Source organism: Arvicola amphibius, chromosome 12 (genome assembly GCF_903992535.2).
Source record: "Arvicola amphibius chromosome 12, mArvAmp1.2, whole genome shotgun sequence".
NCBI lineage: Eukaryota > Metazoa > Chordata > Mammalia > Rodentia > Cricetidae > Arvicola > Arvicola amphibius.
In genome coordinates this window covers 28,542,717-28,566,488 of record NC_052058.2, presented here as the reverse complement: position 1 = coordinate 28,566,488, position 23,772 = coordinate 28,542,717, and the positions used below count along the sequence as shown (strand labels likewise).

Here is a 23,772-nt window from a genome sequence, read left to right as displayed (position 1 = left end):
TAAGCTTTATTGCCTTCTCTTAGCTGTCAGTTTTTGTATTTGTGAAGGCAGGTAGAGGGATTATTGGGCTACGAAAGGTCTTCAGATGTATGTGTTAGTTTAATTACAAGGTAGTGAGGGTATCTTACCTTGAATCTTCTGTGAGCTGACCTCTGCTTGGTTCCAGACTTTAAATAAAAGCTGTTCTTAAATTGTTTTTTGTGAAAAGCAGAGATGACTTGAGCATTCAGTAGAGATAAGCAGTTTAGTAATTCAGTGAAGCTACATGTCAGAAGTTTTATTTCATATTTGTCTTATGAAATACTGAATTACCGTATAACTTTAGATGCTGTTTTGACATTAACCCCTTTGGAGCTGGGAGTTGGGATTTCCCAACATTAAACGTGAACACATTTCGAGAAGCTTTTAGCATCGGATTATCTGGACACTCACACCTAATGTGAGTGTTGTGACTAAGTGAACTTGTGGCAGAAGACCAAGCTTTAAGGGATTGTGGACTTTGCAGATCCTGACGCACTATGTTGTGTGAGTAGTGTATAATTTTACAAACTAAACAAACTGTGTATTTCAATAGAGGAGGGCTTTTTGTTTTTTAAATGTAGCTCTTTTAGAAAACGGTGAAAAGGATGAAGAGGATATGTCTCTGGATTCAGGGGACGAAATCTCACATATAGAAGTATTCAGCAATTTTCATTCAGAAATATTGGCGAGAGAGACCAAAGGATCAAGTGGAACAGATCAAAAAAACAATAATCAAATTGAATTGCAGTCATCTCTTGACGTGCAAAACAGTTTATTAGAAGATAAGACTTCCCATATTGATTGTGAAGAGAGAGCTCCTATTGATAGAGTATGCTCTGAAGGAGAGAACAGCAATTCAGCAGAACAAGATTCATATAGCAACGTTCAGGCTTATCAAAGTCAATTAGAAATGTCCCGCCAGTTTTGTCACTTTAATGTTCTCACTCATCAGACGTTTCTGGGGGCACCATATGCCCTTGCATCAACTCAGTCTCAAGAAAATGAAAATTACTTTTTATCTGCTTACAAAAACTTGGATAGAGAGAAATCTCCATTAAGTTAAGGATGTGTCCAAAGATAAATTACAATAACTCAAAAAAAAATGAAAAGGAAAAAAATAGGTTGTGGACTTTTTTCAGTTTCTGAAAAGTGAATTCATGTTTTTCAAGTTTCCTAACTTTTAAGAAAATTTTTTCTTTCCCATATACTTAAATCATGTTGACCTGTAACATTTGAAGCATCTGAAAATTGAAATAAATACTTTTTTGGACATACTGTAATCAAATTATCTCATGTTGGCACCTTCCAGTTTCACATTTGTTACCTGTACTTGGGCTTCAAATTGAAGTCTGTTTTATATGTAAAATTTGATGTTTATAAAAGAATGGTAAATAGAAATGATTTTCTTTAATGTCAGATGATAACTTTGCTGAAATGTCAATTATTTATTTTGATTAAAGCTTTTGTATAGTGTTTTTACACAGGTATAAGCCAGCAGTGTCAATATTAATAGGATTTTGGCTCTGTACCTCAAGCTATATCTAACAGTGCAATTGCAATTTAGCAAACCTATGTCTACAATACCAAGTAGCATTTTCTCAATCTCCAGGTTTAGCTGTGTAAAAATTTAGCTTCACTTACGTTTTTTGTCAGCTTCTGTTTTCAGTGGTATTGAATAATTTGGAACAGATCTTTGAGGTGGTCTTAATTAGAACTAGTTACATACCTTAGTGCTATACTAAATCTATACAAAAACTTTATGGTGGAGATAAATTTCAAGCCCTTATATAACTTACATCCCTTGCTTACTGTTAATAAATCTATATTGTGAAAACTGGGGCATCTCCACTTTTAATACTATGAAAACAAAATTTATAGAAAAGCCACAGGATTCTGAAATGAATTTGAGTGCTTTGAGTAAGAGTTTAGCTCAGTGTGTTAATATAGTACTTCTCATGCCCTCAACACCGCTAACAGGTCAGAGGTCTCTAGACTCTAGTATGGTAAGTAGGAAGTAAGTTTATGTCTTAGTATGGCAGAGATCATTTTTTTAAACTACAAACTGTTTTATTGTCTTTAAAAAAATACAGCATTTCCTTACATAATGTGAAGTTTTTCATTGGGTGCTTGGAAAATGCAGTTGAGTGGTGAGCATATTTAAAATGAAGAACTAAAATTGTCTTCTTGGTTTGCAGTTAAGGGTATGAGATTCGTTTCCAGCTCCTTTTGTTTCTGGAGAAGACCCTGCAATCACATTGATAGTTAGTGAAGGTGTGATAGCCAAATTAAATACATGGTAGGGAAAAATAATTGGCTCAGGATAGAATTGTTATTGGACATAGCTCAAGTTTGATCTTTTTAAGTAATTTTTGTAGTGGTCCCTCTTCCTTTGGGTGTTACCTAGCTAGAGTATTTTCTACTATATAAGCAACGTGGATGATTTTCAAAATCATGAGAAGACACAGTGAGAGTCTTATCTTAGCTCTGCTGAAACAGTGTGAGGGTTATGGTGAAGTGTGACCGTCACACTTCTTTCTCTTGTTCCTTTATATGAGTTACTAAGGTTGAGTCATGCTCAAGCTGTATGTAACCAGAGGTAGCACTTAAAGGATACAAGTAAATGGGTTAGTTTTCTAGCTTTGGGAAGAACAATAAAGGGTAAACGACACGTGAGACAAATTCTTCTCAAGTACAGTGTAATAGGCCTCCGGGCAGGTTTCAGCACATTACTGGGTTTTATTTTTGCTTGAATAAAAAAAGTGTCTGGTGAATAGTTCCGTGTATATAATGTCATTCTTGGAACAGATCTATTCTGTTCTAAACTTACAAAGAATGGACCATATTGGTTAAAATTCACTAAAGCATAATTGTGTATTTGTTTCTTTGGTTTTAGCACTTTATTGTGTTTTGATGTTTAATGTACATATTTTTAAATAAAAACTGTCTTAATAAATATCCAAACTGTCTTGGGACTTTTGTTCTTAGGATACAAACATAGAGAACAAACATCTAAACAGTTACTTATACTTGGTTAAAAGTTCATACCTGTCTTAATTCTGAAAGCCCCTTAAGGATAGCTTGCTGTCGATCCCTGTTTTTCACCAATTTAGGATTAAGAAGTGGATCCCTGGTATGGTCAGAGTCAAATAGCTCTTGTTGTTGGTCACAATCTAAAGGACAGATGAGGTTTAAAATCGTCAAGCAAATTACTAATAGTAATAGACTAATGTTGAAACATGTAGGGTCCTGACAGTCTTGGAACTCACTATGTAGACCAGGCTGGCCTCGAATTCATGGAGATCCGCCTGCCTCTGCCTCCCAAGTGCTAGTTCTGGGATTAAAGGTGTGCACACCACTGCCTGGCCTTATATTAGAAGGTTAGTGTGTGTGTGCACAGTGGCTATGGCGGCTGAAAGCCTTGAATCACCCTGGTGCTGGAGTTGTTAAGCGGCACTGTAACACCTAATGTGGGTGCTGGGAACCAAACTTCTGAAAGAGCAATAATCACTCTTTATCATTGAACCATCTGTCTAGCCCACATCTTCAATTTTTGTAGTAACGCTACTTGACTTACCATGAAATTTTTGGTATTGGTTCTCTTGGGTTGATGGCCTAGACAAAGGTGCATCCGGATCAAGATAATAGATCTCATTTGTTCGAACATAGGGAATAAAGTGAGTTGTCTCAGACATCTTCTCTGATAACTGAGTTTGACTGTCTCCTAAGGCCAGGTTCTCTTTTTCATAGTCACTATTTTTTAATGGTGAGTGTACTGAATCAGTCTGAGTTTGCTGAGTTCTACTCTTTATTGCTGATAACTGGAACCTATTTAAAACAAAAACCCAAACTTTAATAAGAAATTGCATGTTTTAGAACTAGAGTCATAAATGGTTGTGAGCCACCAAGAGGACATTGAGAACTGAATCCATGTCAGTGTTCTTGACTGCTGAGCCATCTCTCTGGTCCCTAGAAACTGCATGTTTTAGACACATCGAATCACACTGCAGTTTATTCAAGATGTGCCTGGTCTACCTTAAGGAATACTATGGATAACAATCTAAGATCTGTTATTTTTCAAAAAACAAGACCATGTGGGGCATTTCTCTTTACACCATTTCCCATAAAGCTGTGCCTGTGCTCTCTGAACTGCAGTCACTGTTAAAGCTCGTCTGTGAAAGGAGTCTAAACCGGTCTGGTCTGCACAGCAAAGGGTCACTACAAACCTCCCACCTAATAACTGCATTGTTTGTTTGTTTGTTTGTTTTTTACTGTTTTTAACCAATCTGTTTCCCTATCAGATTTATCCAGGGTGAATGCTTATTCCATAGACATGGGAAAAAACCTGTTTAGGTCCACTTCAGCTAAAAAAAAAAAACCCCAAAAAACAAAAAACCTCTAGGGCTGGAGAGATGGCTCAGAGGTTAAGAGCACTGGCTGCTCTTCCATAGGTCCTGAGTTCAATAGCAACCACATGGCGGCTCACAACCATCTGTACTGAGATCTGGCGTGCGGGCATACATCAAGGCAGAATGTTGTATACAAAATAAATAATAATAAAAAACTCTATATATTAAACCTTTACCAAAGATCAATGAAAGTGAACCATACCTCTTTCTTACTGCTGCCTTCATCTGCACATCAAACTATGTTCATCCAGATTTTGAATGGGTATTTTGTTTCTCACAAAAAGCACTAAGTAGCTAAGGAAGTAATATACATACCATTCTTCAATATCTGAAGGACTTTTCAGAGGTTCTTCTGCCTAAAAGATGGATAACACAAGCAAACACGGAGTAAGAGTGACATCTTTACATGTCCCCAGATACTTAAAACATTGTGTATGTACATGCACGCATGTGTCAGTGTGTGCATGGAAGGCAGAAGACAACTTAGAACTGCTTCTGTCCTAGTAACAGGCCGTCAGGCTCTGGCAGGTACCATTCTGCTGAGCTTTCTCACCAACTTCTCAGACATGCCTAAATCATCTAAATACTGTATAGGAAACAATATAGTCCCAGACCAGTAATTAATTCCTTTCTACATCAACTGTATGAATTTTATTGTTTTAATGAAATCACAGTATTCTAATTATCTCACAAAGACTTCATAAAGCTACTTTAAGGAAGGCACTCAAACACTTGATCAGCCCAAAACTACATATCACATGAACTTCTAAGTTAAGATGACTATTCTGGAGCTTTGCTAAGTTTTTTTGTTGTTTTGTTTTGTTTCTGAGAAGGGTCTCTAGGATTTCCTATGTAGACCAGGCTGGCTTCAAACTCCCTTAGTTATCTCGAGAGTGCTGGGATTAAAAACATACCCGGCTCTGTTTAGGTCTTTATACTCACTACCATGATTTTATTTACTTGTCTGTCAAAAAAGATAAATTAGCTTTTTATCTTCCAGGATTCATGTATCCTGCCTACATTTCATTCTTTAATCACTTATTATTTTTTGGTCCCCTAACATGTATTTGCTTGTTACATTATAAGCTTTTTTTTTTTGTTTTGCTTTTTTTGAGATAGGGTTGATTTTTCTTTACATCTGAATACTATATCATTTTATGTATTATGACATTTTTGTATACATTAGAATAAAGCATTCATCTGAGTAAAGATTATTTGGCTTTTGGGGTTACAGTCTGATGCAGCTACTCAGTTCAGGTATTATACAACAGTCAAATATTTCACATAACAAGCATGGATGTCTTCCTTTGACCACTAATGTAATTTTCTGTAACCTATTAGATGAATCACAGCCTTCTAAACATCAATACATACTTAGTAATGAAATAAAAGCCTTACCTTTTTGATTAGCTGCAACCTGTTCTCTGACTCAGTTTCTCGATGAGATGGCGCAAGAACTTGTGGGGAAGGACCTCTATTTTGGGAGAGGTTCGCAGGGTTGTTTCTTTCTAGTAAGTGAAGCAGCTCCATCTGCCTTCTTAACTTTTTTTCTTCTTTCTCCTTTTGGAGATGGATGGGGTATCTTGCTGATGCAGGGACATACCTTTTCAGAGGCTTGTTTATATTCCAAGCGGGCTTTTTAGGACATTTCTTCATAATATGTTTTGTTTGTTTCTCTGTTCTTCTGTACTGATTACACTGGCCTTTATGCCAGCTGGTTTCCTTGTCTAAATTAGTGCCTTTAGCAATACTTAGTTCTTGCTTGTCATTTTTAGTGCTAGTATGTCCATTAAATTCTGTAGAAATCTCTGGAGAAGGAAAGTTTCTAGTGCCCCTCTCTGTTAATGATCCACAGTGTTGTAGCTCATTGTTGAAAATTCCTAAATTTAAGTCATCTAAATAAAAATTCCAAATGATTAAATAAAACAAAAGGTAGAAATACACTTTTCTCAAAGATACTTAATGACTTTGTCTTTATTAAATTTATTTAGTGTGGTGGGTCATGCCACATGTTACACACATGGGGGTCAAAGGACATCTTATAGAAGTCAGTTTCTTCTGCCATGTGAATTCCAAGGATGGAATTCAGGTCCTCAGCCTTGGTGGCAGTCACCTTTACCTGTTGTGCCTTCTTCCATCCTCCAAATAAAACTATCCATTAAAGAACTGCTAATTATCCCCTTTAAAAGAAGCTGGTAACCACTATTCTGCTTTGATATTCTAGAAGCTAGCCCTCATAACCAGCCCTGTGCTACACACCTGTCATCCCAGAAGTAAGGAAGCAGAGGCAAGAGGACTGGAGCGAGCTCCGCTGGCTTGGTCTACAGAGTTCCAGGAAGCAAATTCCAGGCTATTCAAAATTAAAAAAAAAAAAAAAAGTAACAGACAGGCTTATTCAAATAGTATAAAACTCTGAATTTATAACCATGTTGAACACATTGCAGAATTTCCTTATGCTGACTCCACCGCATAAACTGGCCTAATGTTGTTTGTCTGCACACTTAGGCTGGGAGCGACCTCAGGGATGCTGCTGTGACTCCAAGGTTCTATTATTTGAGGAATACCTGGAATTTTTCTGTGTTTTGTTTTAATTATTTTAGGTGTAAATCCCAAAATGGAATTCTGTTAGTTTTTTGAGCAACTTCTATACTGTTTTCTACAGCAGGTGCAGCATCCAACCTTACCATTAACAAAGCAATTTTAAGAATGCATTTGAGTGGCACCACAGATAGCAAAATGCCTTATACCAGTTATCCCCGTAGTTTATTTAGTATGAGCTCTGGCTGTCTGGTGTGCTGAGATAATCTCCAGTAGCTGGCAGAAAATAGAGCTGTGGTGATGTCTGTTTCCTTCAGGAAATGGGGGGGGGGTGCTCTTGAGCCCCAAGAGTTAAAAGGATACATGTCTAAGAAAAATCTTGAAGATTCTTGAGGGATCCCCCCTCCCAGCATTATTTAAAAAAAAAAAAAGCCTTGCTGGAGGAGACTGCCCTGCAGAACTACACGGGAAATCCTACTGTGGAGCTGTCTGCGAGCTGTGTGGAGCTCCAGGTTGCAGCTTTCAGGGCGGGCACCAATCTTGGGGGTGGGCTCTTAGGTGACGTAGCTGTTTTTGAGTTACCCCTGATCTCAGTAGTAACCCTCCTGTTAGTAACCCCAATAGAGCCTGGTTCACCAGTGGGCACTGGTGCGGTCGTCACTCTGCTCTCTGGGCTTCCTTTCTGGGGTGAGATGTTGCAGAACTTAAAAACTTCCAGACCTACGAGCTGGATGAAGAACTGGCTTGGCAGGTTAAGAGCAGTACTTCCTTTAAAGTTTGCTTCCCAGCACCTATCCACCTATAACTGCAGGAAACTGGACACTATCTTCTGGTTTCCATAGGCACTGTGTTCATTTACACACACCTATCCACCCCATTACATAGATACTAAATTAAAAATCACTTTAAAAATATTCAGGAGTGTCTAATTGTGAATACCGCATTATTTAAAATTTAAAACCAGCACATGAAAATACATGCATTATCAGTCAGTCACTGGGGTAATGCAGATTAGAATCCAAGTTCTGCAAAGACATGGAGAGAGAAGAGAACACTTGTACACTGCTGAGACAGGTGCTTTGATGACAGATCAGCGGCTCCCCAACACCTATCACAAAACTCAGAAATTCTAACTCTTTCCTAAGAGAACAAAACATCTACAGAAAAAGCAGAAATAACTGAAATGTCCATAGATAGAACAATATCCAGTATAATTCACACAGTGAAGTCTAAGGAATAAATGGAATTGTGTCCTAATAAGATCTATAACATAGATAAACCCATATATCATGCTGGGAAGTCAGTAAGCCAGAAACAAAGACCACTTTAACAGCGTAGTTCTGGTTACATGAAAAGCACAGAACAGGCAGAATGTACATGAGCTGGAGAAAGTAGAAGGGCCACTTATTTTGTGAGTTATTCTGAACACTGTGCTCATTTCCAATGTACATACACTAAAGCGGGTGAGATTAGCATGGCCCCTGTGCAAGGATGACATGCAAATTGGTGATGTTTTCTGTATTTTTAAAAAGCATCTTTCATAAAAAATAAATTTGAGCCGGGCGGTGGTGGCGCACGCCTTTAATCCCAGCACTTGGGAGGCAGAGGCAGGCGGATCTCTGTGAGTTCGAGGCCAGCCTGGTCTACAAGAGCTAGTTCCAGGACAGGCTCTAAAAAAGCTGCGAGAAACCCTGTCTCGAAAAACCAAAAAAAGAAAAAAAAAAAAAAAAAAAGAAAAAAAAAAATAAATTTGAATACTGAAAAGGTTATAAAACTGATGGTAACTGTACAAGTATGAAGATGTTACAGAACATCAGACATCTGGACATGGTGCACACCTTTAATAGTAGAGCTTGGAAGGGAGAGGCAGGAAGATTTTTGAGCGTTCCAGACCAGCGAATTCCTTGCCTAGCATGCACTATATCCTGGGCTCAATCCCCAGGGCACAGTGCTACACGCCTGTAATCCCTGTGTTCCACATGTGGGGGCAGGAATATTAGTTCTAGGTCACCCTTGGCTACAAGACACCCCATTGCAAAGATGTCTTTACTTTAAATGTGAAACAGAACAATAAAGCCCTCCATGAATACCTGTCTGCACGCCAATGTCCATCCTGGGAGAGTTTGTGGAAGGAGTAGCTGCACAGGTTTCTTCAGCAGCCTCCTCAGCATCTCTTCCTGAACTGGAAATGGTAGTGGACGCCTTATAATCCACTATTGCTGTGTTGAATGGCAATGAGAAACAGATCTTAAAATGACACACAGAGTACTAACGCACTCCAGCTGGTGACAGTGTCTGCCTAGCACCAAAGGTCCTGGGAAAGTACAGCAGCAAAGACATTTTTACTCATTTGTCATAAACTGTAGTCAAATTTTTGAAAGTCTTACAGTGTAGCCTAAATTTATTATTAAAAGTTACCGATATTCTCAGACCTTGCTGAATTTGAAAATCTAAGAATGGAAAAGTGCACATTTTACCTATGTCAGGATTACTGTGAAAATTTCTATGAAAAAGACTGCAGCATGTACTATTTCAGGGCAGTTTTCTCAAGGTGGCTTGGGCGAAAAGCTTCCATTCCTTTAAAAATATTTAATTAATGTGTGTTTTTAAGGATTTAAAGTAGACAAGTATTTAAAATCATCCTCAGAAACAAAACTATCAATAAAATTCCAATTAGTCACTTACTGCCAAGATTCTTAATCAGCCTGGATGCGTCATGTCCTTTCTGAGTCAGTTCTCGGATTCTCTGCTCCTGCTTCAGTCTCTGCGCCAACTCCTGAGCGCGCTGCATGGTGTGGAACAGCTCATTTGTCTTTAGAGTCATGATTTCCTAGCAAAATTGACGTATACAGTAAAAGAGTTAGCAAGCACATTCAGTGAAGTGACTGGTCACATTCAGTACAAACACACAGGCTTCCCCTACAGAGCGGGTGCTGGGGTAGGTATCAGCTGAGGAACAGTCAATAGGGCCTGTTAGCGATTATAACTCTAACATGCCTGTTCTTGCTATTAGACAGGGTCTCACTGTAAACCAGGCTGCCCCTGAACTCCCAAACTTTGAATTACAGGTGTGTGCCACCACTATGTCATCTGTCTCAGCCTAGTCCATGAATCGAGGGTGCAAACCATACCTTTCCACATCCTACTTTTGAAAGATACAAAGTAGAAACTGGCAAGAAAGTGCCGACTTGGTGTTTTTACCACTGACAACTGGAACAGCACCAGATGCTCTGCTCTTCTATCTGGTCAGCTCGGACACAGCACTGGACTACGCTACCTACTCAGCCCATTGGAAGCCTCTAACACAGTCAGGAATTTCTTCAGCAATCCCAGCCAATCATTACTCTTTTTTAATATCTAGAATCATTATTAATTTTGATTTATTTAGGGGTGGGGAGGTGGTAATGTTTGTCCCACAGTGTGTATATGGAGGTCATAAGTCAGCTTTCCAAATCCTTCCTTGGGACATGTGTTCCAGGTACTGGTGGTGAACACGCATTACCTGCTGAGCCATCCTGTGGACCCTAGAAGGCTCTATGTATCTACTATCCAGATAATAATGAAGCTTGGTGCTGGCGCTCACCCTGAGCACCTCACATTACACGCCAAGCATGCAGCATCTGAGACGTGGACCATATGAGGAGTGTGACCCTGCCAGGCCTCCCTTTCCTTAGCTGTAATGTTTTGACATGTAGCTGTACTATTCAAAACATGTGCAGACCCTCAGCCTCTTCCTTACTTCCACAAAACAACTACCTACTTCTTTCTGTTTCTGCTTCAGAATGTCCTCTTCATATTGCCTCTGCATCTCCTCCCGTTCCCGAGCCAAGCGCTGCTCCTCTTCCTGCTCTTCCTTCTTTCTTTGTTCTTCTTCCTGTTGCTTCTTCCTGCGGTTCTCTTCTACCTGAGCCATGATTGCTTTCTAGTCAGAAGTAATTACAAGTTACTCTCACAAATAAAAATTTATGTAGCGCTAGCTTTGATGGTGAGAATATAATTTATCAGTTAGACACAATGGAGGGTGGGGATAACTGTTTCCTAGCATGTGTATCACAAAAGAGATCACTTCACTACTCGTCACACTGACAAATAAATGGGAGATGCTCTCAGCTTTTTACTATGATCAAAAAAGAAAATTAACTGGGCCAAATTACTCACAAAACATTCAAAAGAATTGCTAAACTTGGGCACAGCGATGTACTGGACACAGAGTGTAGTGATATTTCATTTGTATTTTAAGAAATGAAACTTGCCTGAAGATCAGAGAGTAAAACAGTCCCACTGGCCAGCCATACAGACCAGGCAGGTGTGACACACACCTTTAATCCCAGTAGCCACACTAGTTGCCATAGAAACTGAGTGGTGCATGCGTTTAATCCCAGTTCTAGAAGGGATTTTAAAACAAGAGGAGACAGCTCTCAGGCTCAGTCTCATTCTGAGATTCTTAGAGGCAGGATCGCCATTTTTAGACCAAGGTCAAGATAAGAGCCAGCGTCTGGCTGCTTTGGTTTTCTGACCTTCAGATTTAACCCCAGTTTTTCTCTCTGAGTTTTGATTAATCGTGCTTCAACTGTATGCTGAATGTTTATCTGCGGCCCCTGCTACTCAGAAGACTAGGTAAGAAAATGTTTGAGCCACATCTAAGCAACATGGCTCATTTCAACACACAAACTCTTCAGAGAAAAGAGAACCACAAAAACTTAGATCATGAAATGTCTCTAACGTTAGCCTGAAAAGAGTTTTAATCTTAGCCTTCTATTAGCTACTAGATTGCTTAGTCAGACATCTACTTTGATTTTTTTGGTATGTTTTCTTTCAAAGACCCAAACAGAACTCTGAGGAAGTAGCTAATATTTAATAATAGTTCAAAGTCATGTATACAACATACTCATTTAATAGATCCGACAAAAGTCAGGAAGCATGACAATAATACTGTCTGGTCCTCAGCCCAAGCTTATTTCTAATAGTATACCAGTTGTGTTAAGAGACTGGATTTAACAGCAGGATATAACTGAACCCAAGCTGAAAATCAGGATTTGGGAGGTGGAGATAAAGAATTCAAGACCAGCCTTGGCTACATAGCAAATTCAAGACCAGCCTGAGCTACATTCAAGCTTCTCTCGGGGAAAAAAATACTCAGTTTTCCATTTTCTTAAGTGTGTGCTGGCCATCATGACTTACTAAGGCAAAGAACACTGTTTTACATTGTGAGGCACAGTATGCAAACACCAAATGCTTCAGTGTGATTGATACCTGATGTTCTAATTGTTTGTGCCGGCGTTTTTCCCGCTCCTCGATCTGTGCTGGGTCCAAGAGTGCAGTCATAGAACGGAGAAAGCTGTGAAACACACATTAGTTATTCAGAATTGCCAGAAAGGTTAACCATTTTTTGCTTAAGCTACATCTTTAATCACTTCTATTTCAAAGAAAAATGCCAAGCTGAAACTAACTGGACATAGTGACAGTTCTAGTCTAATACACTTTCTGAAGACTAAACGCTAAATGTAAACTTACTTTGTTTTCTGACTGTATGACACGGTCATATCCGTAACAGCTTTGGCTCTCTGTTCTTCTGAAGGTTCCAGCTGGATGGCAAGTGAAGGTGTGTACACACTGTGGACATCAGCCACCTCCTGAGTGTCAGGAGAGACACAACAGGACTCCAGGGGTTGGTGTGTTCGCTGACAGGACAGCTGAGACTGAGAACCAGCATGACTCTTTAAGGAATCAAAGTGCACTGCCCATCTGTCATGTTCCTCGCCCTGAGAGTGACAAACGAGAAATGCCCAGAACCTTTCAACTACTCCCGTACAAAATTATAAATGACAAACAGTGACAGCTAGGGAGAGAGCTGCTCTTCCAAGAAGAGATCTGGGTTTAGTTCCCAGCACCTGCATGGCAGTTGGCAATTGCCAGCTGCTCTAGTTCCAGGGGACCCTAACTCTTATCTGGCCTCCTTGGCCACTGTACACATGTGGGACAGACATATCTGCAGGCAGAGCACCTATACAAATTTTAAAAAAAGTGAATAAAATCTCAAAAAGTAAAGAAGTCAAGTAGTTTATGCATCATAAAAGCTGACAAATTGTATTTTTTAATTCTTTATATAATTAGGTAACTATCTTGAGATTTTTTTAAAAAATTCATTTCTAAAGTTTTTTTATTTACTTTTATTCTATGTGCATTGGTGTTTTACCTGCAGGTTAAGTCTGTGTGAATCAAATCTTAGAGTTGTTAGCTGCCATGTGGGTGCTGGGACTTGAACCTGGATCTTTTGGGAAAGCAGTCAGTGCCCCAAACCACACTAAATGCATTCTATGAAAGGTTTCATAAGGATGTTTAACTTCCCAAATAATTTCAGAATATGCATAAGTTTGTAAGTACTTGGAATCTCACAAACTTCCTGAGTCACCTCTGTTTTCCTTGGCTGCCTGTCTACTTGTTTACTCAAGTCTGCAGCCCATTTCCTCTGCTGCTCCTGTCTGGCAGAGCTGCAAGGATACTCCAGCAGTCCTGCTTCCTGAGGAAGTTAGTCAGGCCGCGACAGGGTAATCTTAGCAGGGTATTCACTCAGATCTAACCCAGGAAGGCATTTTTCCCTGGGAGAAGCATTGCTGATAAGCAAAGAATCTGCTCATAGTACTAAGGAGACACACTCTGACCTTCAGAATTGTATATTAAACATGTTCTGGTAGAGAGTGTAAAACATCTAGGTACACAGAAAGAAAATGTTGTATTTAATTGATTCTTCATTTAAAACAGCCTATAAAAATGTAATTTTTGGAAAGAACCTTCTGGCGACTGAGTAGATCTTCCAAGAATAAAAGCAGCAGAACAACTAACATTCCTTCCTGCTTCACACACACTCGCTCAGTAAGGTTCACAGAGCTAGGAACTGGAGCCAGCTGATGGCTGTTGTGACGGGCAATGAGGTATGGACAGCTACATAACGAAATACAATTCAGCTGGTAAAGGAAAGAAAAAGAAATCTTGAATCATGAAATGTGCAGGTAAATGGACGAACTAGAAAATATGCTGGACATAGAAAGACTCCATGGCTCATAGCTCCAAGTCTTCAGATGTCTCAACCTGCATACCAGATACTTATATTATGATCTGTTAACAGTGGCAAAATTTGTTATGAAGTAGCAACAAAATAATTTTATGGTTGGGAGTCACCACAACATGAGGAACTGTATTAAAGGGTCAGAGCATTAGGAAGGTTGAAGACCACTGTCCTAGAGTGTAGTGAGAAGCGGCTGGGCTGCGTCCCGCCACCCGCCGCCGGCTAGCTTTACACCCGAAATAATTACACGGAAACTGTATTCTTTTAAAACACTGCCTGGCCCATAGTTTCAGCCTCTTATTAGTTAATTCTCACATCTTCCTTTAACCCATATTTAGTAATCTGGGTAGCACCACGAGTTGTGGCTTACCAGGAGAGATCTTAACCTGCGTCCATCTCGGAGAGGAGCAGCATGGAGACTCACCACGCGACTGCCTGAAGCGTCTCTCCCACTCTACTTCCTTGTTCCCACAATTCTGTTCTGTCTACTCCACCTACCTAATTTTCTCTTAAAGGGCCAAGGCAGTTTTCTTTATTAATAATGAAAGTAACACATAAACACTCCTCCATCACTAGAGAAACTGCAGAAACCAGGAAAGTAAATGGGATGTGGGGGTTGGGTGAGAATGGCAGGAAATACATAGGGAAAAACGGGAAAGGGTTTCTACTGGGGCGTAGGGGGAGGGAAAGCAATACAGAAGGAGACTGAGGGAGGAGGGATAAATAATAAGAATGCTTAAAAATGACAGGGAATTATTTAATAATAATAATTTAGTAATATTAAGTATTATTTTATATTTACCTAAAATTACATCTAAGTGTATATGTATACAAATGTCTATAGTTTAAATGAAATCACACCATTTGGGGTCATTGTACCTCCACCAAGAACCAAAGACTGAGAAACCTTTCAAGTTGCTGGTCAGAGAGTGCAAGAGGCTCCCAAAACAAGATAGGGTATTTCTAGTCAGTAAGTCCATCTTGCTGAAGACACCACATCCTTAGAGGGCCAGAGCATCCTTCCTGCAGACTAGCTGTCATAGCACAGGAAGGCAGGGAGGAAGCAACCAGTAGTCCTGTCCAGCTGTGATGCCCAACAGTGACCAGCATACGGGACAACAGTGGCACGCATATCTTGGCAGTAATCAACACTGTCTAACTGAACTCAAGGAAGGTCTGCTTAATAGGAGGGAAATCATGCTTGCTTCTGTAAACCTAGTCAGCTATATTATGGCTAATGAGATCCTGGGCCTTAGGAAACCCACAACTATCAGTTCCCTAAACCAGTGTAGTTCCTAACTGTAGTCTAAATACTTACCCTTATGCCCACAGGTAAATACAGACCTCACCTCTCATCAAAGAAGCTTCTTTTTGTAGCAGCAGCAGCAGCAGCAAATCATTATATAGAAAGACACGACTTGCCAAAGGCCCAAGTGATACTCACAACACAAGACCTACATCTACGGCTCAGAGAACCTCACAGAAGAGGAGGTAGAAAGACTTTTAGAGCCAAAGGAGCAGAAAGTCTGCCTGTAAGTGTGTCTTCTAGCTATGACAGAGAAGCTACAATCAAGAAATCTCAACATGGCTGCCTAAGAAGACATGAACAACAGTTGACATCCCAATGAAGATGGGGAACTCTCGAGGTTAGGGTTAGGCCCCATCCACAGATGAAGACCTACAAGCCAAAGGGGGGAAAATTAAGTCTTCCCCAGGGATGAGGCCCCTGGTTATTCAATACCAAGTGCTCAGTCTTTGAAACACGTACATGCAGGCAACACTGAACTGACTCAGTGGGTTGTATTTCTGAATGTATTTGTCTATATATGCGTGCAATAGCAATCGATAAAGAAGAGAACACTCTGAAGTTGGTGTGGGAGCAGGACAGGAGAGGGGAATGATGTAACTATATTTTAATTAAATTTTAAAAAATATTTTCAATTAAAAATTACTTAAACCATGACTCATAGAATTTTAGCATACAGTTCAAATTCCTAGTTTTTCACATTCTTTACCATGCATAGAGTTGTATCTACTCAGAATTTTTGGCCAAATCAAAAATATATATATTCTAGCTCTGTCCTTCATCCAGACATGTAATTTAAGAGCAAAATGTTTTTTTTATCAAATCATCAGTTTCCTCTGGGAGTGGGTGTGGGATGGAGAGAGCTCATCCCACAGTGTTGTTTATTCCTCAGACCCCATCCATCTTGCTTTTGTGCACAGGGCTTCCTCACTGGAACCTGAAGCAGGTTAGGCTGATGGCCAGCAAGCCCAGGGACCTGCTGTCTCCATGTCCCCAGTGTGGGTCACAAGCCTGCACCCCACTCAGGCCCTCCTGGCTCTGCTGTTTACCCAGCCCCATCATTCTGCTTTTGTAGATCTTTTTTTTTTTTAAATAAACATTGATTTTTATTTATTTTTACGGGGGGTGGATGAGATAGGGTTTGTCTGTGGAACAGCCCTAGCTCTCCTGAAACTTGCTCTGTAGACCAGGCTGGCCTTGAACTCACAGAGATCCACCTGCCTCTGTGTAGTGATGAGGCGAGCAGGCCTGCTTTTTGTCCCGCCTGGGTCCCGCACGGCTAGCTTAGACCCGGAAATAGTAACACAGAAACTGTATTCATTTAAACACTGCCTGGCCCATTAGTTCTAACCTCTTATTGGCTAGCTCTTACATATTGATTCAACCCATTTCTAATAATCTGTATCGCCACTTGACTGTGGCTTACCAGGATGAGTCTAACCAGTGTCCGTCTCAGAGAGGAGAGCCATGGCGTCTGCCACATTGCCTTCTACCCAGCATCCTGTTCTGTCTACTCTGCCTACCTAATTTCTGCCCTATCAAAAAGCCAAGGCAGTTTCTTTATTTAACCAATGAAATCAACACAAAACAGAAGACCCTCCTACATCACCTGTGCCCCCTGAGTACTGTGATTAAAGCTGTGCACTACTACTGCTCAGCAGAAATATTAATCTTAATTTAGACTTTTTTTTGAGACAGGTTTTCTCTGTATAACCTTGACTGTCCTGGAACTCACTCTGTAGACCAGACTAGCCCTAGACTCACAGAGATCCACCTGCTTCTGCCTCTGAGTTCTGGGATTAAAGGCGTGAGCCACAACCATCTAGTTTAATCTAGCCTTTTTGATTAAGTTTATTTCTACAAGTAGCATTAGTTTGTGAGTATTAACTCTAGCTTGCATTCCTTGGATAAATCCAATCTCCATATTATTCTTTGTAATTTTTCCAAGGTTTCTAGTCCAGTTTTAACATCAAAAGTGTTGTTAGTCTTGGTTATCAGGATCACTAGTCCCAACACCGCACTAAAAACCTTCTTCCTATTGTAAATACGTCTGGGCCTGGAATTTACTTTGCTGGGGTCCCCCTCTTTCCCTTCTTGATCTTTGGCTTGAGATCACTGTAGCTCAGGCTGCCCTCAAACTTATGATCCTCCAGCCTCAGCTTCCTGAATATAGACACTTTGAATGATGGATTCAATTTCTTCAGAAGTATATTACCACTTGATCTCTGCTTCTCTGGCCATTTTTTCTCAAAATTCTCTAATATGCTGGCATAAGGTTTTAAGATTTTTAGCCGGGTGGTGGTGGCGCATGCCTTTAATGCACTTGGGAGGCAGAGGCAGGCGGATCTCTCTGAGTTCGAGGCTAGCCTGGGCTACAAAAGCTAGTTCCAGGACAGGCAAAGATTTTTATTATTTTTAATTTCATGTATGTGTAGGTATGTGCATGGGAGCAGAAGAGTTCCAAAGCAGAGTGTCGGATGCCCTGGGGCTGGAGCTGAAGACACGGTAAGCTACCCAGGATCGACACTGGGAACTGAACTCGGTCCTCTTTAAGAGCACTATGTACTCTTAACCACGGGGCTATCTCTCCAGCACCAGTTGTTATTTTTTCTTTAATTGATTAATTAATTAATTTATTGTTTTTTGAGTCATGGTTTCTCTATGTAACAGTCTTGGCTGTTCTTGGAACTCACTATGTAGACCAGGCTGGCCTCGAACTTGCAGAGATCTGCCTGCTTCTGCCTTCTGAGTGCTCTGATCAAAGGTGTGCGCCACCACCGCCCGGCGCACCAGTTGTTCTTAATGTCTTCCTATATTTTTTTAAATGTTCATAGGCTCTATACATCCTTTTAAATTCAGGCTAGTCTTTTGAGGAGCTTACATATAGTTCTGGATAGTGTTGTGTCAATGTGACAACACAAGACAGTTACCTAAGAGGTGGCACCTCAAGTGAAAACATGCCCCTCTAGGATCCATTAGTGATCAGTGGGTGAAGGCCCAGCCCATGGTGGGAGCCATCCCTAGGCTGGTGTCCTGGGTTCTACAAGAAAGCAGGCTGAGTTGACTATGAGGACCAAGCCAGTAAGCAGCTCCTCTCCATGGCCTCTGCATCAGTTCCTGCCTCCAGGTTCCTGCCCTGTTTGAGTTCCTGTTCTGGGTTCCCTCAATGATAAACTACTGTGCAGAAGTATAAGCCAAATAAACCCTTTCCTCCCCAACTTCTTTTTGGCCATGGTGTTTTGTTTTATTGCAGCAACAGAGATCCTAACTAAGTCACATATTAATGACTTTGTAATAACTTGTGGCTTTAATTATTCCCAGTGTACAAGTTGACCATCCCAATGAGATGGCTCAGCAAGTAAGGACATTTGCCTAACCCAATGATTGACTCAAGTGTAATCCCAGACCCGGTGACTCTTGAATGTTGCCTACTGACCTCCACACAGGATGTGGTGTGTGTGCACCCCTTCTCCCCCCCCCCCGACACAAACATACTAAAAAATGTAAAAACCAATACTTTAAAAATGGTAAATGTTAAGTTATATGTACTTTACCTCAAAACATGGTGGGAGGTTTGTTTGCTTGTTTTTAATTAGGTAAAGCACAAAATAACTTTCTGCTGGCCGACTGCAGGACTATGGTCTGGGAGGGCAAGTGGCAGGAGTGTGCTCAGCGATGGTAACTATTCTGTATGAAAGTGTGGATTAGAACATACACTCTTTATTTCAGGGGCTTCTAGGATGCTATTCATGAGGAGAAAGCCAAGATTTCAATGGGGGTAATCTCAAAAACCTCATGCTTCATTAACCTGGAAGCACAAAAGGAGTTTAAACATGCACAGTGTAAAGGGATGGGCTTTGTATTACCAAGTTCATTCACTCTTTTTGTCAATAAAATAGTATTTCTCCAAGGTCTGAATGTAACTCTTGCCTAGCACGTACAAAAAGAAAAATGCAACAACAGAAACTTGCCAATAGCACACGCTCACAGTGCACGAGGCCGCTCTCCAATAGCACACACTCACAGTGCACGAGGACAGCAGTTCATCACAGTCTTCTCTCACTCTTGCTTAGCCAGCCCTGGAGTTCGAGTCTTGGTTCTCACACTTCCACTACTGAGCCACAGACACAAGCCCCTGACAGTAAGAGAGAAGGAGTCTGGCCCCTCAACACCCACATAAATGCTGGGCAGTTGTGGGGGCCTGTCCATAATCTACAATGTGAGCTCAAGCCCCAGAATCAGACTCTCTGAACTGGGAGCTCCAAGACAAGTGAGAAACTCTGCCTCCAAGGTAGAGAGAAGTCTAGGAAGACACCAGAAGTCACTCACTGGCTTCCACATGTACATACACATGTGTACATATATAACTACATACTTGAGAATATATATATACATACAGATATGCAAGCAAACCACACATATGCATGCACACACACACACACAAAATTAAAAAGTAAAAAAATCTAATGATTGGCAATTAAAAGAGACTCAAAATCATTCCTTTGAGGCAAATAGGTTATACAGAAATCAAGGACTAAGGGGTCCAAACATCCAAAGTACTAACACTTAGAACTCACCATCCAAGGACTGACTAGCTCTAAGTACTGGCCATCCATCAACATGACAGCCAGAACCGGTCAAGGACCCTGTGACAGAATGTTTGAACAAACAGCAGGAGAGAGAGAGAGAAACAGGAACAAAGGAGGGTGGGAAGAAAGACAAGCTGTGTCTTTAATTAAATGCCAATAAAGATCAGTAAGGCAGCTTATAAATTTCAAATGGAAACTGAGAAAACTAGTTTGGGCCATGATTAAGTACCTAGTCAAACCTAAGAAAAGTAGTTTTTCATTTCTAATCAGTAAGCACTAAAGATAAGATTTATAGTGCTGGGCATGATGGCATATGCCTGGAAATCTAGTACAATGTGGCTGAGCAGGAAGACTGTCACAAGTTTGAGGCCAGCCAGGGCTACATAACAAAACCCCACCTCAAGAAACCCAGATCATCAAAGTAAGTCCTATAATTTGAACACTTCACATTTTAAACCTGTGGTAAAGGCCAGGCATGGTGGCACTAATCTTTAATCTTGTTACTCTAGAGAAGCAGGCAGATCTCTGGGAGTCTGAGGCCAGCCTGGTCTACACAGTGAATTCTAGGACAGCCTGAGCAAACTAGTGAGACACTGTCTTGAAAGAAACAAGTCAGAACAAAATTGTAATAACAAAAGACATAAGCAGAATGCTTGACTGAGAAATAAGCTCCACCGGGAGCAGAAGCCAGGAGCAAATCCAGTCCCGGGAGCCAACCCAGTCCGGGGACACTGGCGGATCAGGATTGAGCCAGCGACCAGATCCAGAGTCAGCTATTTCCACCAGAACAGGTCCAACTCCAAGCCAGGGACTTCTGCAGGAGGGGATACAGACCAAGATTTATAGAAATAGATCAAAGCCAGCAGCCTAGGCCAAGGTAGGCCTGAGACAGCAAACTCCAAGGGAGCAGAGCAAAGCACAGGAATGCTGAGCAATCTCCAGGAACACGGAGCAACCAAAGGGAAACTAGAACACTGACACTGACTCTGTCCCACGAGGAACAACCATCTGAGCGTCGGATTCACTGGCACCTAGAAGATGATTCAACAGAATCTCATCAGCCCCAACCACACCTATGAGAGGAAAAGATGAGTAGAAAAGGTAAAATCGCACGCTACACCACAAAGAGCAACACAATACCAGTAAAACCTAAAGACCCTACAACAGCAAGACCTGAACAACCAAATATGGATGAACCAGAGAAAATGAACTAAAAAAATAACTTCAAGAGAATGTTAGAAATTCTTAAAGATATGAAAAATTCCCTTAAAGAAATGGAGGAAAAGGCAAAAAAAAAAAAAAAATTAGAAGATATCAGCAAATCACTTAAAGAAAAACAAAAAAAAAAAGAAATCAAACATATAAAAGAAACTATTCAGGACTTGATAACTGAAATAGAAACAATAAAGAAATCACAAGCTGAAGGAATTATAGAAACAGAAATCATGAGAAAAAGATCAGGAACCACAAACACAAGCAGGAACAGCAGAAGCGCTGAAGATACAATAGAGGAAACAGACTCATCAGTTAAAGAAAACATTAAATCTAACAAAAGCTTAACCCAAAATATCCAGGAAATATGGAACACCATTAAAAGGCCAAATCTTAGAATAACAGGTATAGAAGAAGGAGAAGAAGTTCAACTCAAAGGCACAGAAAATTTATTTAACAAAATCATAGAAGAAAACTTTCCCTACCTAAAGAAAGATATGCCTATGAAGATACAAAAAGCTTACAGAACACCAAATAGACTGGATCCAAAAAAAAGTCCTCTCGCCACAAAATAATCAAAACACTAACATTAAACATACAGAGGAAAGAAAGAATATTAAGAGCTGCAAAGGAAAAAAAGGCCAAGTAACATATAAAGGTAGACCATCAGAATTACACCTGAATTCCTATTGGAGACAATGAAAGCCAGAAGGTCATGGTCAAGCATTATGCAGACATTAAGAGACCACGGATGCCAGCCCAGACTACTATACCCAGCAAAATTGTCGATCACCATAGAAGGACAAAACAAGATATTCCATGACAAATCTAGATTTCACCAATACCTAGTCACAAACCCAGCCCTACACAAAAACACTAGAAGGAAAACTCCAACCCAAGGAAGATGGCTACGCCAATAAAAACACAGACAATTGATGATCTCATAACAGCAAATCCCAAAGAAGAAAAAAAAATGCACAAATTAACATCACTAATGATGAAAACTAAATTAACAAGAGATAGCAATCACTAGTCATTAATATCCCTTAATGTAAATGGACTCAACTCACCTATAAAAAGGCACAGGCTCACAGATTGGATACGAAAACAGAATCTATCCCTCTTCTGCATACAAGAAACACATCTCAACCTCAAAGAGAGATATCGTCTCAGAGTAAAGGGTTGGGGAAAAATATACCAATCAAATGGACCTAAGAAACAAGCAGGTGTAGCTATCCTAATATCTAACAAAATAGGCTTCAAGCTAAAATCAGTCAAAAGAGACAAAGGTCATTTCATATTAGTCACAGGAAAAATCCATCAAGAGGAAATTTCAATACTGGACATCTATTCCCCAAATACAAGGGCACCCTCATATGTGGAAGAAACACTTCTAAAGCTTAAATCATATATTAAACCCCACACACTAATAGTGGGAGACTTCAACACTCCCCTCTCACTACTGGACAGATCAATCAGACAAAAAATGAACAAAGAAATAAGAGAACTAACAGATGTTATGACTCAAATGGACTTAACAGACATATATAGAATATTCCATCCAAACAGAAAAGAATATACCTTCTTCTCAGAACTTCATGGAACCTTCTCAAAAACATACTCGATAACATAACAAACCTCAACAAATACAAAAAAAAATTGGAATAACCCAATGTACCTTATCAGATCACCATGGTATAAAACTAGAAGTCAACAGCAATACTAATTCCAGAAAATCCACAAACACATGGAAATTAAACAATGCTCACCTGAATCATTCATCAAAGAGTCAAGGAAGAAATAAAGGGAGAAATTAAAGACTTCCTAAAATTCAATGAAAATGACCACACAACATACCCAAATTTATGGGACACAATGAAAGCAGTGTTAAGAGGAAAGTTCGTAGCACTAAATGCCTACATAAAGAAGCTGGAAAAACCCCACACTAGTGAATTAACAGAACACTTGAAAACTTGAGAACAAAAAGAAGCAAACTTACCTAAGAGAACTAGACGGCAGGAAATAATCAAATTGAGAGCTGAAATCAACAAAATAGAAACAAAAAAAAAACAATACAAAGAATCAATGAGACAAAGAGCTGGTTCTTTGAGAGAATCAACAAAATAGACAAACCTTTATCCAAACTAACCAAAAGGCAAAGAGAGAATATCCAAATTAACAAAATCAGAAATGAAAAGGGAGGAAATACAGAGGATCATCAGGTCATATTTTGAAAATCTGTTCTCCACAAAATTGGAAAACTTTAAGGAAATGGACAACTTTCTGGATAAATATGACTTACCAAAAATTAGATCAAGACCAGATAAGCAAATTAAACAGACCTATAACTGCTGAAGAAATAGAAACAGTCATCAAAGTCTCCCAAGCAAAAAAAAAAAAAAAAAAAAAAAAAAAAAAAAAAAGGAAAAAGCCCAGGACCAGATGGTTTCAGCTCAGAATTCTACAAGACTTTCAAAGAAGAACTAATACCAATACTCCTCAAATTATTCCACACAATAGAAACAGAAGAAACACTGCCAAACTCTTTTTATGAAGCTACAATTATCCTGATACCCAAACCACAGAAAGACATTACTAAGAAAGAGAATTACAGACCAGTCTCACTCATGAACA

The 23,772-nt window shown here is 39.9% G+C and overlaps 2 protein-coding genes and 1 pseudogene across 5 annotated transcripts in view; 2 read left to right on the top strand and 1 right to left on the bottom strand.

The window, feature by feature from the left end:
- Tasor (transcription activation suppressor) overlaps window positions 1-2,976 on the top strand; it is a 50,524-nt gene extending 47,548 nt beyond the window's left edge. For 2 of the 3 annotated variants that reach the window (XM_038309520.1, XM_038309519.1), the window contains one exon: window positions 603-2,976. In XM_038309520.1, the coding sequence (XP_038165448.1) occupies window positions 603-1,084 (482 nt within the window). In that variant the 3' untranslated portion in view covers window positions 1,085-2,976. Of the gene's footprint in view, window positions 1-325 lie in introns of all 3 variants that reach the window. The other variant, XM_038309521.1, reaches the window with a different exon arrangement.
- The window catches only part of Ccdc66 (coiled-coil domain containing 66), a 36,605-nt gene continuing 13,225 nt past the window's right edge, over window positions 393-23,772 (bottom strand). Inside the window, exons 7-16 of one of the 2 annotated variants that reach the window (XM_038309525.1) lie at window positions 12,480-12,727; window positions 12,219-12,303; window positions 10,726-10,887; window positions 9,651-9,795; window positions 9,056-9,184; window positions 5,826-6,322; window positions 4,743-4,783; window positions 3,596-3,846; window positions 3,067-3,191; window positions 393-2,265 (exon numbers count right to left, since the gene is read on the bottom strand). In XM_038309525.1, the coding sequence (XP_038165453.1) occupies window positions 2,179-2,265; window positions 3,067-3,191; window positions 3,596-3,846; window positions 4,743-4,783; window positions 5,826-6,322; window positions 9,056-9,184; window positions 9,651-9,795; window positions 10,726-10,887; window positions 12,219-12,303; window positions 12,480-12,727 (1,770 nt within the window). In that variant the 3' untranslated portion in view covers window positions 393-2,178. The remainder of the gene's footprint in view (window positions 2,266-3,066; window positions 3,192-3,595; window positions 3,847-4,742; window positions 4,784-5,825; window positions 6,323-9,055; window positions 9,185-9,650; window positions 9,796-10,725; window positions 10,888-12,218; window positions 12,304-12,479; window positions 12,728-23,772) is intronic. The other variant, XM_038309522.1, reaches the window with a different exon arrangement.
- LOC119799664 lies at window positions 8,396-8,491 on the top strand (annotated as a pseudogene).